This window comes from Copadichromis virginalis, linkage group LG18, assembly GCF_057382275.1.
Source record: "Copadichromis virginalis isolate Kocher_CV1m ecotype Utaka linkage group LG18, C_Virginalis_male_GT1.1, whole genome shotgun sequence".
Classification (NCBI taxonomy): domain Eukaryota; kingdom Metazoa; phylum Chordata; class Actinopteri; order Cichliformes; family Cichlidae; genus Copadichromis; species Copadichromis virginalis.
Genome location: NC_140635.1, coordinates 10,066,117 through 10,081,114, shown reverse-complemented (window position 1 = coordinate 10,081,114; position 14,998 = coordinate 10,066,117). Strand labels below are relative to the sequence as shown.

General features: G+C 38.8%; 1 protein-coding gene across 2 annotated transcripts in view; it reads right to left on the bottom strand.

The window, feature by feature from the left end:
• kirrel1b (kirre like nephrin family adhesion molecule 1b) overlaps positions 1 to 14,998 on the bottom strand; it is an 82,834-nt gene that overhangs the window by 15,408 nt on the left and 52,428 nt on the right. For both annotated transcript variants that reach the window (XM_085438418.1, XM_085438419.1), the window contains exons 3-10: positions 11,513 to 11,662; positions 9,890 to 10,047; positions 7,727 to 7,877; positions 6,257 to 6,362; positions 5,403 to 5,551; positions 4,015 to 4,142; positions 3,453 to 3,579; positions 1,291 to 1,391 (exon numbers count right to left, since the gene is read on the bottom strand). In XM_085438418.1, coding sequence (XP_085294544.1) covers positions 1,291 to 1,391; positions 3,453 to 3,579; positions 4,015 to 4,142; positions 5,403 to 5,551; positions 6,257 to 6,362; positions 7,727 to 7,877; positions 9,890 to 10,047; positions 11,513 to 11,662 — 1,070 coding nt within the window. The remainder of the gene's footprint in view (positions 1 to 1,290; positions 1,392 to 3,452; positions 3,580 to 4,014; positions 4,143 to 5,402; positions 5,552 to 6,256; positions 6,363 to 7,726; positions 7,878 to 9,889; positions 10,048 to 11,512; positions 11,663 to 14,998) is intronic.

Below are 14,998 nucleotides of genomic sequence, written 5' to 3'. Positions count from 1 at the left end.
ATATGAATACTTCAAGGTGAATATATCATAAATAAATTACATTTTTGCCAAAAGAAATCTATACCTACTTTTGTTTTTTTTTTTCCTTAATTGCAGATCACTTTTTACTCCTGTGTTGAAAAATGAGTCTTACATCATAAGAAGAGGAAGGGATGATCAATACTTTGATTGATCCTGATATAACTAAACTACACCAAAGGTTGTAGACAGTGAAATAAATCTGAAACCAACACTTGGCTGTCTTTGTAATGTGATTGATTCCATCACTGTGAAACTTGTCATGTTTACAGTCGATTCCCAAAATAGAGGTACAAGCATCACTGCATCCCTGAAAGATGGTGGAGGATTCGGAGGAGATGATTCATTTAAAGACACTTCAACATTTCTTGGTTCATTTTCTTTTATAATTTCATTTTTTTTCTCCACATATTTGACTTTAAGAGAGCAGTAAACATGCATGTATGGTAGATATTGCAGGATTACACATTGATGTGAGCTTGGTCTTTTATTTGTAACAGCTAAAGACTTCCTGAAAGTTGACATATACACGTGCATCCACTGACTGAATGTATTTTTTCACTGGTGAAATAGTGGTAATTTGAGTGTCCTACAAAACCTGTGTGGTGACATTTAAAGGCTTGTAGAAACAGCTTTGTCAATAATAGAAAAATATGTCGTAGCTATTTTGTGATGGTGTGAGAGTTACAGCCAATTTCATACCTGCCTGTCATACACCAATTTGTTGTAAATTGTAAAAACTGCAGGCACGTTTAGCTGTGATTTATTACTTGGATCGTTTAATATGTTTTTGAACATTAAAGTCACAGTGATTTCCACTTTTTAATCACTTTTACTTTTCAATAAAAAGACTTAAAATGTGCAACTCACCGCAAGCCATTCAAACACAAAACCTTTACAAATACTTTAGTAACATGTAACGTGTGGCGTCAATCGAAGCTGAATCTAATCTACTGCACTCCAACATCTCACTGGATCACGCTGCACAGTTTAGTGTGTGTGTGTCCTCTTTCTTTTCAGCCAAACACTACAGCAGCTGTTTTTGATGAGTCACACCTTCCACCACAGAGGAGGAACAGATTGTTCTCCCGTAATCATTGGAGAACAGTCGCTTATGTCGGTCTGTGTGACACAGGCTGGTGAGAGAAAGTAAAAATCATTTTGTTTTCGGGGTGGACGAGGCGTTGCGATCACGATTCTGTGTGAGGCAGATGCAATCTGAAAAGGTCAAGCACCTCTGCAGAAGATTACAACTTCCAAGGATGGACTTACAATCTTATCAGGTGGAGGGGTGCTGGCGATGTAACATTTGATCTCCCCTCTCTCCCCTCTGACAGCGTACTGAACCGGATCACTGGAGATGATAGGGGGGCCTGAACGGGTGAGATAGCACAAGGCAAAGAGAGAGAGAGAGGGATACATGCACAGAGAAGAGGATTACTACAATGAAGAAAAACTGTCATTCATTAAAAAAAAATCATATTCATTTGTAGAATTAAGAGAGAACCCCAAAAAGCAAATGAGATTTTTTTTTTTCTTATATAGTGTCTGCTATTAGAGGACATTGTTTGGCACAAATAATTGCTTTATTAAGGAAAGAAGAGGTGTATTCTCTAGTATTAATACATCCCATAGACAGTTCTTCAACCTCTATACCTCTATATTTCAGACTGCATTGATAATAGTGTTTCCTAACTCTGGCTATGTGCTCGAAGATTGTACACAAAGAGTTTTAAAAAAGGCCAAGAAAAGCTGAAAGATGCATTCAGAGCTTGGTCATGCAGAAAATCTGTGAAATGTCTGTTGCAGTTGGGTAATTTTAATGGTAACAACAACTCTGAGCAAGTTGCAGAAAGATTTTGCTGTTATCTACTGCTTTTCACAAAAACACTCTGAGCAAAGTCACTGAAAACCTGCTCGCTGCAATACTGTCACTCTCTATCACAGTGAATGAAAGACTGTTAACACAGCAACCGCACTGCAGTGCTCTCCTTTTCAGTAATGAAACCGGGCTAATAAAAGTAACACGCATGTAACGGCACTTGCATAGCCCACCATCACTCTGTATGAGAAATAAAAATAAATCAGAGTGGAAAATAAAGTTAATGTGAGGAAAATATTTAAAGCTGCTTTTAGCACTGACCTCTGTATTGATTCACAAGTTGAAAATAACATCCAGTCATCTTATTTTCAATTGTCATGCATGGATTTAATTACTGTGTTTCTGGACTTGACTGCAGTGGTTTTAATCATCAGTTCGAGCTCTCGCAACTGAATCCAGCCGAGAAAAAATCTCTGCTGATCTGGTATTAAAAAAAATGATCACATTACTCCAGTGCTGGCAAATTTGCGCTGACTGCCTGTTAAATTCTCTATTGATTTTAAAATTTTATTAATTTCTTTAAAGAATTAAACGGCCTTGCTCTGAAGTATATCAAAGACCTATTAACACCATATATGTCTCTAAATTTCTGTAGATTGGAGAAAGAGGCTCTGCTGTTTTGTAAAAGGAGCGTTTGCCATTCGAGCTGCCCGTGGATGATAACTTTTTAGTGTCTTTCATCTCTCTCTGTTCTTTGTTATTTCTCTTTTCTGCCATTTTGTTGCTATTTTGAACTCATTTAGGTTATTTTTATGTAAATATTATATTTGTATTATAAAGCATATTTAAGTTGATTAAATGTATGACACATGCAATCGTCAGATAAAGTGTGATGCTGAACTATGAAACCAAAGCTGGTGTGCTATACAGTAACCGTGCTCTGCAGAAGTATAAATAGCTCCACTAAAACAATGCATCATGCTTTGCAGTGAGTCATGGGAACGAGGTGGATGGTACAAATACTTTACTGTGTTCACACTAAGTGTCTGATTAGTGAATGAGTGCCAAAATAATCACCAGATCATTAATAAAATGAAAAAAGCTTTTAGCTTTTCATTTGCAAGGACATGCCAGTGATTTTCTTTGCTTGTTTGATCAGGAACTTGGCTATTTAGTGAAGATTTAAGGGGCATTTGTGAACTCTCTTTTTATCACTGTGTTCTTGGTGAATCAGTTTTGATTTATTAAGTACCTGCTGGCCGCTCTGTGAGATTTTGAAATATTGGGTTTTGGCCTGTTCATGACTGAAAAATTAGCTGATTAGATCATTTGGGTCAGGCCGGAATAAATCAGGTCGGGTCGACAGGCCCATACAGTACTGTGCTCCATTCACTCAGTCTCTTCAGCTGTCAGAGCGATTCAGATAGATGCATGCTTACATTTAACACTAGATCAAATAAACACATCCTGCAGGTCTGTGTGGTTTCATTATGCCTTGTTTATTAAGAATTAGGGCCTTGCTTTGTGTAGGGAGATCTCTTTACAAATGTTGAGAGTTTTGCTAATATCGACACTTTAATTGATAATGCAGAGTAAGTGAAGATTAACTGACCGTTGACAGTGAGCGTAACCTCGGTCTCTCCCACGCCAATTCGGGGCACGATGGCCTTGCAGACATACTGGCCTGCATCAGCCTGGCTCACTGACTTCAGATGCAGTTGGTTGTTGTTGCTTAGCACCTGGACGTACACACACAGGTAGGGAAAAAAAACAGGCTGATGAAGAGGAAAAGAACAGAGATAAGCAGACTGGAGAGATGTTAAAAAAGGAGGTTGGAGGGAGGATTATCTATTTTTAATTCATATAGCATGTTGATTTACTTGGAGGGCACCATTAGTTTTTTTTTCCCCTCAAGCTCTTTTTAACTTGTTAGCTAAAAATTAAAAATTTAAGATATGAAGATGGCTTTACAACTGAGCAAACATTAACAAAATCTAGGTCCTTAATATAGATGTGCTTATATATTATATGATTAGGACTACAACTACATTAGCTGTTCTCACTTTATAGTCTATATATTTCAGTAATTAATAAGTATTTATAGAAATAATACTTTAATCCATCATGAATGGGTGATCTTAGATTTAAGTTCAAAGGTAACAATGTCTTTTTACCATGCTGGAACCCTTTTTAGTCCAGGTGAGAGTGAGAGGAGGGTTTCCAGACCACTTGCAGTTCAGAGTGACGTCTGCGTCCACATCCACTGTAACCGGCCTGGGCTCCACTACCAGTATGGGGCCAACTGAAAGAAAATAGCAATCCGATCACCAAATGAGCAACAAAAGGGTTCCTACCAAAGTCAAAGTCAAATTTATTTACCGGTATATAGCTCCTTTCATACAAAGCAATTCAATGTGCTTTACAAAGACAAAAAGCAAAAAGCATTAGGGCAAAACAAAAATACAATAATTACACTTATATTTTATGTAAAAGGTACAAAAACAAAATAGTTTTTAATCCGAATTTCAAAAAACTAATAGATTCTGCACACCGAAGACCAGAAAAGCACTTTAAAGCCTATTTACACTGCTTTGGTAGTTTTTGCACAAATTTTAAAATTCCCTTTTTAGTCTTTAAGGTTTACAAGTCTACATGCCCTTGCATCAGACGGCCTCTGAAAATGCTATTGTTTTATGAACTGGGAATGCCCCGCAGAGTCTCCGGTTCTTCTCTTTTATCTGTTCCTCAAAGCAAAACAACAAACATGTAGTGATGCTTTCAGCCATTACACTTCAAGCCACAGCATTACAGGAAGGGCAGAAGGAGCCCATTAGTACTATTATTGATGGCAGTAGTAAAATTAGTAGTAGTAGGAGGAGTATTCACTTTTGCTGTTTTAATAGAATAAAGATTTTTATGTAAATGTATTGAAAATTTTAATTATTACATTTTTTTTGTCAAACTTATTATTTTAGCTATTTTTATGATTTTCAACAGTCGTCTACACTTTATATTGTATAGAACACATTATATACAATATACAGTACTACAACAATATAAAGTTTATTATTGTGTTTCTCTTTATCATAAAGCATCTTGAGGTGGCTGTTGAGTTGATCTGGTGCTACATAAATAAAATTGAGTTGATTTTCATTTGATTCGTTTAAAAAAAACATGCGATTACAAAGAAGTTTTATTACAGCAGAATTCAGAATTCTGTTCATTTCACTATCATAAAGGAAGACATTTTTGTGCAACATTTTTCTCTTTTTCTCCTTTTTCACTGCAATCTTTTTATGAATATGTCCTTAACTATGAAGAACACATTGCTTCTTTCATATTTTGATTATTTACCTAATTCATTTAACTGTCTTGTTAAACTCAGTTTAAACCGAGAGAAAACGCAATAACAGCCTATTGGGAATTTACTCATTGCGCAATACACGAATGGTGTATGGTAACAATATAAATGCAGCATGTTTTTTTAGACAAATAAAGAGCACAAAGCGCATTCATGTCATCAGAATCCCACTCAGCTAAGAAGTGTTTGCACTCTACTCACAGTGCACGTCCACAAGGATGCTGACGTTAGTGCTTCCCACGGCGTTAAACACCTGACAGGACACGGGCTCGGTGAAGAATGAGTGATCTGCGGTGGTGACAAACACGCTTTCTCTGGCTCCCTCCAGCAGCACGCCACCTTTAGCCCACCTGACAGTGAGACACACAGCACAACACACAGTTCAACATGTTTCTAAGCGTTGTAAATCATTGTTATGTAGACCTCCCAGCGGGATATTTCAAAAGCATAATGGGTTTTTGAGGTTATCTAAATGTTAGATTTTCACCATAAGACAATGATTCTTTTTGTATTATCAATTAAGCTAACATTTACACGACTTTAATACGAAAACCTGAGGGAACGATTGCAAGAAATTTCTCTTCATTTCTGTTATCCGTGCTGTATCTTGCCAGATACCTGACTCAAAATCAAATAACCATATTGCACATCGTCCATTAGATGACATTTAATGTTCACTCAGTAGGCCTAGTGCCTAAGTACCTGGCAGTGTTCCCACACAGGGACCCTCTGTTGGAGTCTCAAACCTCAAATTACAACCATCGTGTTAAACTCCAGCATTTTGCAGTTTTAGTGCTTCAGTGCTGTCCCTTACGATAAAAGTCAGCGTTTAGCTGTACAAATGTTCAGTACTTTTATCAATTCTGTTCTCTAAGCAGAAATTGCTATTCAGGAGCAACAGCAGGGAGAGGGTATGAGCTCACTCACACAGATGAAAGAAAACATATTGGCTTTAAACATCTTATCTGCACTGCAGGACGAGCATCAAAAAGTTTCTCATAGCCTGAAGTGAACAAAAACCTGTAAACACGTATTAAAAAAAAACCCATCCAGACCTGTAGCCCATGATAGGAGGGTTGGCAGTGGCCTGGCAGGTAAAGGTAACCCTCTCTCCCTCAAGGACAGAGCGAGGCTCGATGGACAGGGTCACGGTGGGAGGGTCTACACAGGGAGAGATACACGTTTGATATATATTCTAAATGAACTTAACAATAATGTGAACATAAATTGTATTTATAAAATATGCATATAGCAGATGGCAATCCAGAAGTACCTTGAACCTTCATTCTTTTAAATGTTCAACGAGGGACACCTCCTATGGTTGCAAAAGGAACTCTGGTAGTAAAGAAAACTCTGGGTTCCCTTATTCCGAAACCTCAGTGAACACGTTCTGATTAGTTTTTTGTTCTCATTTGAAAGTTTCGGTCCTTAGTGAATATAAAAGTGTGCTCATTTTATATATTACAGTCCCCATTAATATCCAGAAGAACAATAAAGCAGATTATGACTTAGGGTGGGCCTAGCATGTGAAAGACAAGCAGCTACTGAAAGAGCAAGTTTCCCAGATCTGCCCTCTGCTTGAAATTTCTAAAATGCTGATGGAGAAAATGCTTAAAAAGCCAAAGCTTAAAAACACTGGACTCTGCAAATCAGAATTCACAGCGGTGCCTTTATCTTTTTATATAGAGATCATGAGTGTGAATAATATAATGACTGCATACTATATGAACAAAAGTACTGGGCCACCTACATATTACAGCCTTGGAAATCTATGCTGTGAAGCGCACGGTGCACAGTTTTTGTGCTGATGTTGCATGAATGCCAGAGGAGGTTTGGAAACCTGCAGTTATTAAGTCAGCAGAGTTTTGGGAATGTGTCTGAGTTTCTATAGTTTCTAAATGCTTTGGAATAACTCATCTCACAGCTGATTTTGGAATATTTAGGACGAACAGTGGCATCCTATTACAGTGCTACACTTAATCTCAGTGAGCTCTTTAGAACAATCCATTCCTTCACAAATGTTTGTGAAAGGCAGGCTGCATGCCTAGGTGTTTGATTTTATACATCTGTGGATATGGGACTTTGATTCATATAACGTCGTTCAAGGAGAAACTTTGGTTACCTATAGACTTCTGCACTGATCCTATATCTTAAGTAAAACAGTTATTAAAGCTACTTTTTCCTTCTTGACAATAACTCCTATGTTCATCACCATAAAAACTTTCTGGCTCACCGGGTGATAAAGTACAGTAGATTCCTGAACTGCTTCGGGCCTCCAAATATGTGCTAAAACAACACAAATCAAGCTAAATCAATTTGGAAGACATCCAGATTTGAGAATGTATTGAACATTACTGACATGTATATTATTTTTTGCTGGTAATTACTTCAAGTTGGTGAGTGCTGGCACAGCTAATTAAAAATATTTACTGATTTTGCAGTCTGTCTGCAAAAAATACTCTCTGCTTCATCACCAGAGCATCTATGTGTGTTTAAAAGTCTTGCAGACAGGAAGAGTAACATACGGTGAACATTGAGGGTTAGGGTGGTTCGTTTCCCCATAGGTACAGCTGGATTGCTGGCCACACAGGTGAAATTGCTGCCACTGTCTGTGTCGACTGGTGTGATGGGCAGGTAGCTCCTGGTCGTAACCCTTTTCCTGTCTGGCAGCACTTCCTGTTTGACAAAGAAAAAGGCAGAGACAGGGCAAGCATTAGCAGGGGAGACGACAGGATAAGAGGAATTTAGGGAGAAGAGCCCACAGAGTAAGATCAAAGAAAAGATACACAGAGGAGAGGAAGGATGAAAAAAGGAGAAATAAAGGTAGAAAGTCAGGTGGGGGAAGGAAAGAGACACTGGTGAGTTACTAATGGAGCCATGAGAGATGAGAAATAATTGAACATAAATAGAAATCCATGGACAAAAATAGAAAAAAAAATATTAAGTATGTGAAGTTAAGAAGGAAAAGAAAGATGTAGGAGAAAAGAATTGATAGATGAATCAATAATGTAAACAGTCCTTAGTGGCAGTCATAAAAGAGACTCCATAAATCTTCTTCTGGCAAACATGAACATAAAATCCAGCTTTCTTGGAATGAGGAGGTGGCATTTTTTAAAACGCAGCCACCAAATCTGTCAAGAAACTGTGTACAGCTTTCAATGTAGTTTAAATGCGTGGTCAGTAACAGGGTAATATAAGAGCAGCATGTAATATGTATGAGCATGTGTGGGGGGCATAAAGCTGGCTGTGATGAGATGTAAAAACATCTGTGTTTGAGTGCGTGAGTCAGTGTTTGCTGCTGCATCTCTGTGCATATAAAAGCGCAAGTGTGCATATGCGAGCGAGTGTCTATGCGTGCGTGCACTTGCAGACCTGCTTTCATGTGTACAGGAGAATATGCGGGATGGCGAGGAATCTGAACATGGAAGAAATGTAACACTGCGACTGTGTGCAAGGTGTCACCAAATACATTTCCTGCCTGTATGTGTGTACAAAAGAAAATCTCTGGCAGTGGGTTAATAAAACATGTCTTGGATCTTTGTGTCTTTTAAGTTGTGTCACGACTGTAAAGCGAGGAATGCAAGAGATGTCTGGAAAGCATGTGTTCTGCTTCCGGGTAGAAGGCATGGCTGACACTCGCAATATAAAGTCTACTGAAGTAAGAGTGTAATTAAACACATGTGTTGAGTAGGTGTGCAAGTGCGACAGTATTTTTTTTTTCTAATACAAAAATTACGAAATACCACAAGTACATCTACTTAACCACTAATTTTAATTAGCTGTCCCTGCAGACTCGCTTTAGTGCATCAACTGAATTGTTAAAACACATAAAAATAGAGTCTGTGATATTTTCTAAGACTCACTATGGATGAATGAAGCAATGCATAGCAGCCCAAAGAGGGAAATGCGATGTGCTCTTAGTTTGTTTGTTCTAGTATTAGTTGTTTTTTTACACATTAACAATTTCATCTGCTCAGCAGCAACATGCTGTGTTAACACTGCACATTTTGATGTCTCTCTACAGCTGACAAAGAGCAGGAAATTTAAGACTGAAAGTTTGTCGTGTCCTCTTTTAGCGAGTTTCATGGTTTAATTTTCATTTTAAAATGTAACAACTTTGCTCTAACTGTGGCTTTCTCAGTGTGAGGGGAAACAGACTTACTGAAATGTCTTTGATTTAGCAAAGACATTTCAGTAATGTTTCTGCACCTTTATTGCTGCTACTATAGCCAAAAAAGCCCATTGAAAGTTTCTGTCTGTTGATTTGTAGGTTAAAATCTGTAACCATTAATCATTTCTTAATAAATATGGTGAGTGTATTGTTGACTAAATAGTAAGGAGCGCTTTGTGTGAAATACTAATGATCGGCACACTATTTCTTGACTGGAGGACTTCTGGGAAGCCGCCTGGCCCGAGGTGTGCATACTGTATTTACCCGTCATAACAAGCCTCCAGCAAAAAAAAAAAAGCATAAAAACAAATAAACAGACAGAGTGGATTATATTACAAAGATTGCATTGTTCTACAGTTTGTATTACATAGTCTTACAGCGACAAGTGAACTCATCATCATCAAAATCATCATTATGTGAGCTTTACAAACTCCCCTTGGAAAAAAACACACACACACACACACACACACGTGTGGCTGCTATTATCTGCATGTGTGCATGGGTGTGTATGAGTCACCGTGGAGTGGTAGGCCCCCTCCGCAGGAAGGCCATTCTTGGTCCACTGGATGTGTGCCGCAGGCTTGGCCCCACGAGTCACACAGGTCAGGTTGTGTGAAGTACCAGCCATCAGCAAGAGCTCAGGGGATCCCTCGACCACTGGGTCCTCAGGTGGGACTGAAGGGGTGATATGCAAATTCATATTTTAAAATGACACATTTATGTAAGTGTGAACACATAAATAAAGAAAAAAACTTTACATATACATATAGTAAACCATAAAAACACATAATACTGTAAAAAAAACTTTCATACATATCAAAAGACTAGAGGCATGATTTTCATGTGTTTCTTTTTTAGGTATTAATGTCCTATTTAACACAATTAGCTTCTTGGTTAAGCTAACCGTTTAAAGGAGTTGTTCACCCTCAACTAAATGTACATATTTTCCTCATGCATTTCCTCTCCTGTTTAATCTACTGCTTTTTTATGGTTTGAGTTGCCCAGTTCTGGAGATACTAGCTTCACCCAAGTGCCAAAAACAAGCAAACAAACTAAAAATCAGCAGCGATGTCTCTCTCCAGAAAGCATGACCCAGTTACTCATAAAAAAAATCCACAATTTTGTTGTGAGCTGTTTCATAGGAGCTATTTTCTTACCTCTGTCTGCATCCGCCCACCAAAGGAAGGATGCAGCTAGCTAGCTCAGCTAAGGAGGTCGTCTTTAATGTTTACACCCTGTCACACTGTCACTAGAATGAGTTTCTCATCACGAGTAGATGCACGCTACCTTCTGCACAGAGGTATGGTTATTGCATGTAGTTTGGTAGAATAAAATTAGACCTGCATAAAACTTCTAACTGGTTTGTCGCCTTGCTTGGTTATATTTAAGGGAAAGCAACTTCTAGCCAATATCTCTAAAAACGGGCAATTTACCCCAAAACTATCTAAATGGACTAACAGCACAGCACAATGTGAAAATACATACACATTGGGTGAAGTATTTGGCAAAGGTTAAGATGTCCCAGGTTATCAATCAGATTGGCAGCACTATGTGATTGTAAGTAACACCTATTTTCTTAATTATTTACTTTATCATTTACCAAACCTTCTAAATCTTGGTAAGCAAAAAATAGAAATGCTGGTTGCCTAACCTGCAAGTATACAGCTGCAAAAGTCTTTCTTAGTTTGAATTCTTGTGCGTTCATAAAACCAGCACACTGCAGGGACATTTTGAAGCTAATAGGTGAGACCTATGCGTTGGTTAATTTGTTTTCATGCAATATTTTGTGTATTAGTGCAAGCTGAACTGAGAATTTTTTTCTGTCAGACATCTTCCTGAAAGGGTTTGGGTAGTGGCAGCTCAGTTGTTTTTAAAGCTACAAAATCTCAAACAGCACATTTGGGATTATAACAAAAGCAAGCTGGCACAGAGGCTTTGTAGAAAGAACAATTTCTGCAATTTCCACTTAAATGTTAAGGATGTGGGAGATTTATATCCTTATGACAAGGTTGGTTTAATGAAAGCAAAAAGGAAACCCAGTACTGAGAGGATTCAATGCATAATTACTTAACTAGTTTGAGGAAAATCAGAAAAATGCACCAGGAGAAGACCCCTGTATCAGTAGCAACAGGGTACTTACTGAGTACATTGAGCTTAGCCCTCCTGGAGCGCAAGGCGGCCTCTGTGGCCTGACACTCATAGAGAGAGTCATCAGAAAGCTCGGCGTTGGAGATCTCCAAGTTGTACTGGCCGATGTCGAGAGAACGCAGGATACGATACCTGGGCCACGCTGTTGAACAAACCAAGAAAACTTTCAGTTAGAGAGCATATAACTCACACTGTGACTCATTTACTTCGGTCTGTTTTTATTACAGTCACATACTTTTTCATACATAGTGAGCCAACTTCAAGGGAAGACTGATTGTTCTGAAATGATTGTTGGAGTGCAGGAAGAGACATTAAATGCTTCAATTACAGACATGAGTCATCACAGCAATACTGGATTCACTGAATGATGTGTATCTGCTGTTTCTGAGGAGGAAAGTATATATATTTTTAGAAATACTCTGTGATGATTTCCTGTTGTGAAATATTTTGTTTCCACGTCACTTAGAAGAAAACAAGCTGGTATTCGTCACATTTACCCTTTCTTGTGAAATTGTATGTTAAAAGTTGTTGTTAAGCTATCCAAAATCTGAAATTACTAAAAAAGTTTAGTCTGTGCTACAAGTAATAAAATAATAAAAAGAAATGTTGCTAATTTAAAGGTGGCATTCATCTGAATTCAGTAATATTCCTAGATAGATAGTAGGCCTTTCTATCTAGTCTCTTATTTTCTGAAAAGACATGTCACTCTTGAATTTTTTAGGTGATGTTTTGTAGACTGTAGACAAATGTCATTCACCTGTTTTGTCGGGGGGTTGCAGTCAAAAGCTTAAACGTTATGACTATAAATTAAAACTCTGTGTGTGTCTGTAACAGAACATGTGTCACAAAAAACACAGTTTCTCAGTAATATTGGTGAATTAACCATTTAAACTGTAGTTCCTTGAGGTACTTGTCATGCCTTTTATATAAAGACCAGAAACGAAAACCCAAAAACCTCTTCTCCATCTTCTCTCATTCAGTTTTTAATATTATTTCTGTCCTTTGTGTAACTGTGCAACAGAGGACTCAGACCTGATTTGTTCACAGGATAAAGCAAATGTAAAAGCTCTTTTGAAATGGATAAATGCTGAACCCCGATTGTTTTACATCCATCACAGGCAGAGAACAGAGAGCAAGGCGACACGTATTTATGGGAAAGTGTCAAAGCTTTTTATCATAATACACAGATGACATGATTTATTGAAGACCTTTTTTCATTAACCACAGCATCTGGAGATCACAATGATATGATATGCCCTCTACACAAACAACACAAGGGGGGTAATGAATGCACGAGGACACACGCATAACGGCAGTATAGTAACACAGTTAGCGATAAACAGCTAAATGGTTTTTGTACTAACACTGATCAAACGTGGCCACATATTCAATAACGCCACATCAATTCCTGCAGAATTACGGACTGAGCTGTTCCAATTACAGCACCCTCTTTTTCTCTCTTTGAACCCTCAACTCGCAGACAAAGACATAATTGAGCGTGACATCCCACTAGGGGGCACTCATTGATCCTCCGTGCCCAATCCTAACATGACATCATGGATTCAGATGGCAAAGGCAGGCAAGCAGGCAGGCAGTTGGGGTGCAAGGAGGAAGAAGGAGGTTGGGTGGAGGGGGACAAAAGTATTAGTGGAGATTACATCATCCACTCCAGCACCTCGCAGCATAGCAACCACAGAGGTGAAAGCACCCTGGGGAGAAGGAGAAGAAGGAGGAGGAGGAGGAGAGGAGGAGGAGGTCTAGGATGAACAATAAACTGCCACCACTTATGCCTGCAGGTAGTGAGAAGATGCATGTGTGTTTTGGGTATTTACGTAAACATGATCCACACATGTAGGTGGCTTTACACTGATCATATATTAACTGGATTTAAATTTTATTTATCTGACATTTTACAGGCGCAGCCAGGTGATGTCTAGAAGCTGTTTTGGTCTGTGAATGAACGCAGATCTCCTGCGTATGTGTGGGTGAGCTAACTGCAGGTGAGAATTGCACTGCACAATCTGTACGCCTACACTGTCATCCACAGCTGTATGTAATCATACAGGGCGCATAATAACAACCACTTATACATCATACAGCCAACATCTGCACCTTAATGGATCACCAATGAATTAATAATCTTTGTTGGTGCAAGTGTTTGCAACTTGCAGACTTCATGACATGGCTTCAAGTTCAGGTTATGAGATGAGCAAAAGGCTGAGTGACCGTATGTCATGGCGGGAAGAATGGCAGCCGACGACTAAGCATAAAAGATGGACAGAAGGCGATGATAGATGGTTGAGAAGCAGGAAAAGAGACAAAGAGGACAACATGTTTATCAAATGTGTTTGTCAGCAGGTCCACGCTGTAAAAGGCTACGAGGACAAAGGGAGCATTACCAACAACAAAATGAGAGCGGGAGGAGGAAGGGACGGCGATGGGACCGACAGAGAGGAGAGTGAAGAAATAAAAAGCAATAGAGGGGATCTGGGAAGCCAGCAAGTGATGGTGAAGCTGTAGTTTTAAAGATGAAGGAGCAGGAAATAAAGACAGTGTGAGGGAGAAAGAGAGAGCGAGAGGAGGCGAGAGAGAAGTGCAGACCTTTACTGAACCTGTGAATTAAATTGAGTTGAACACAAGATTCGCATCACATGTCAGATTATCACTTGTGTGACTGTGTGTATGTGTGTGTTTTGTGTCAGTGTGTGTGGGCGGTGTGTGCGTGTCTGTGTGGGTGGATGGGTATGTGGTGTTTTTTGCGTGCTATACAGCATGTAGCGTTCTTTGTAGATGAATTTACAGTGTTATGAGAAATGTGATGGGTGGTTTAGAGCTGAAAGTCTGTGAGTGCTAATGTGATATTTGTAAGTGCTAATACAGACGTTTTTCTCTTACATTTTGTGAGAAGATGAAATTGCACATTACAGCCAAAAAAAGGCAACATTTTCATGTATAAATAAAAGCTTTCCTAACTATTTATCAATAAATTGTTTAAAATAGCTTGAATGGCAGAATGAATGAAAGCTGTGTAGTTAGTTTTTCTTCCATCTATCCTTTTTCTGTGGATTATGCAGAGTTGGATCAAGGTGGTTGTAGGCTTAGCAGGTAAATTCTAATGTTTCTCTCCTTAAAAACATTTTTCAACCCCTACTGAAGGATTCGGATGTGTCCACAGGTCAGATGAGTTGTATCTTCTGTCTTGGGTCTACCCTTTGTATCACAGGGTCACATACCAGATGGAAAATCAGCTGTGAAAGCATCAGCTGTGAAAGCATCCAGTCAAAGTTGCTAGAATGGTATTAAAATCCTGGGACCGGCTCAACTCGATCCCTTCGCAAAGGAGAACCAAGTCCTCTCAGAGACCCCTCGGTATTTTCAAATATTTCACATTGCATCTAAGAACCTCAGCAGCCTATATTCTTTCAGTCACTACCCAAAACTTGACCCTAGGTGAGGAGACTGACTGGTTAATAGAAAG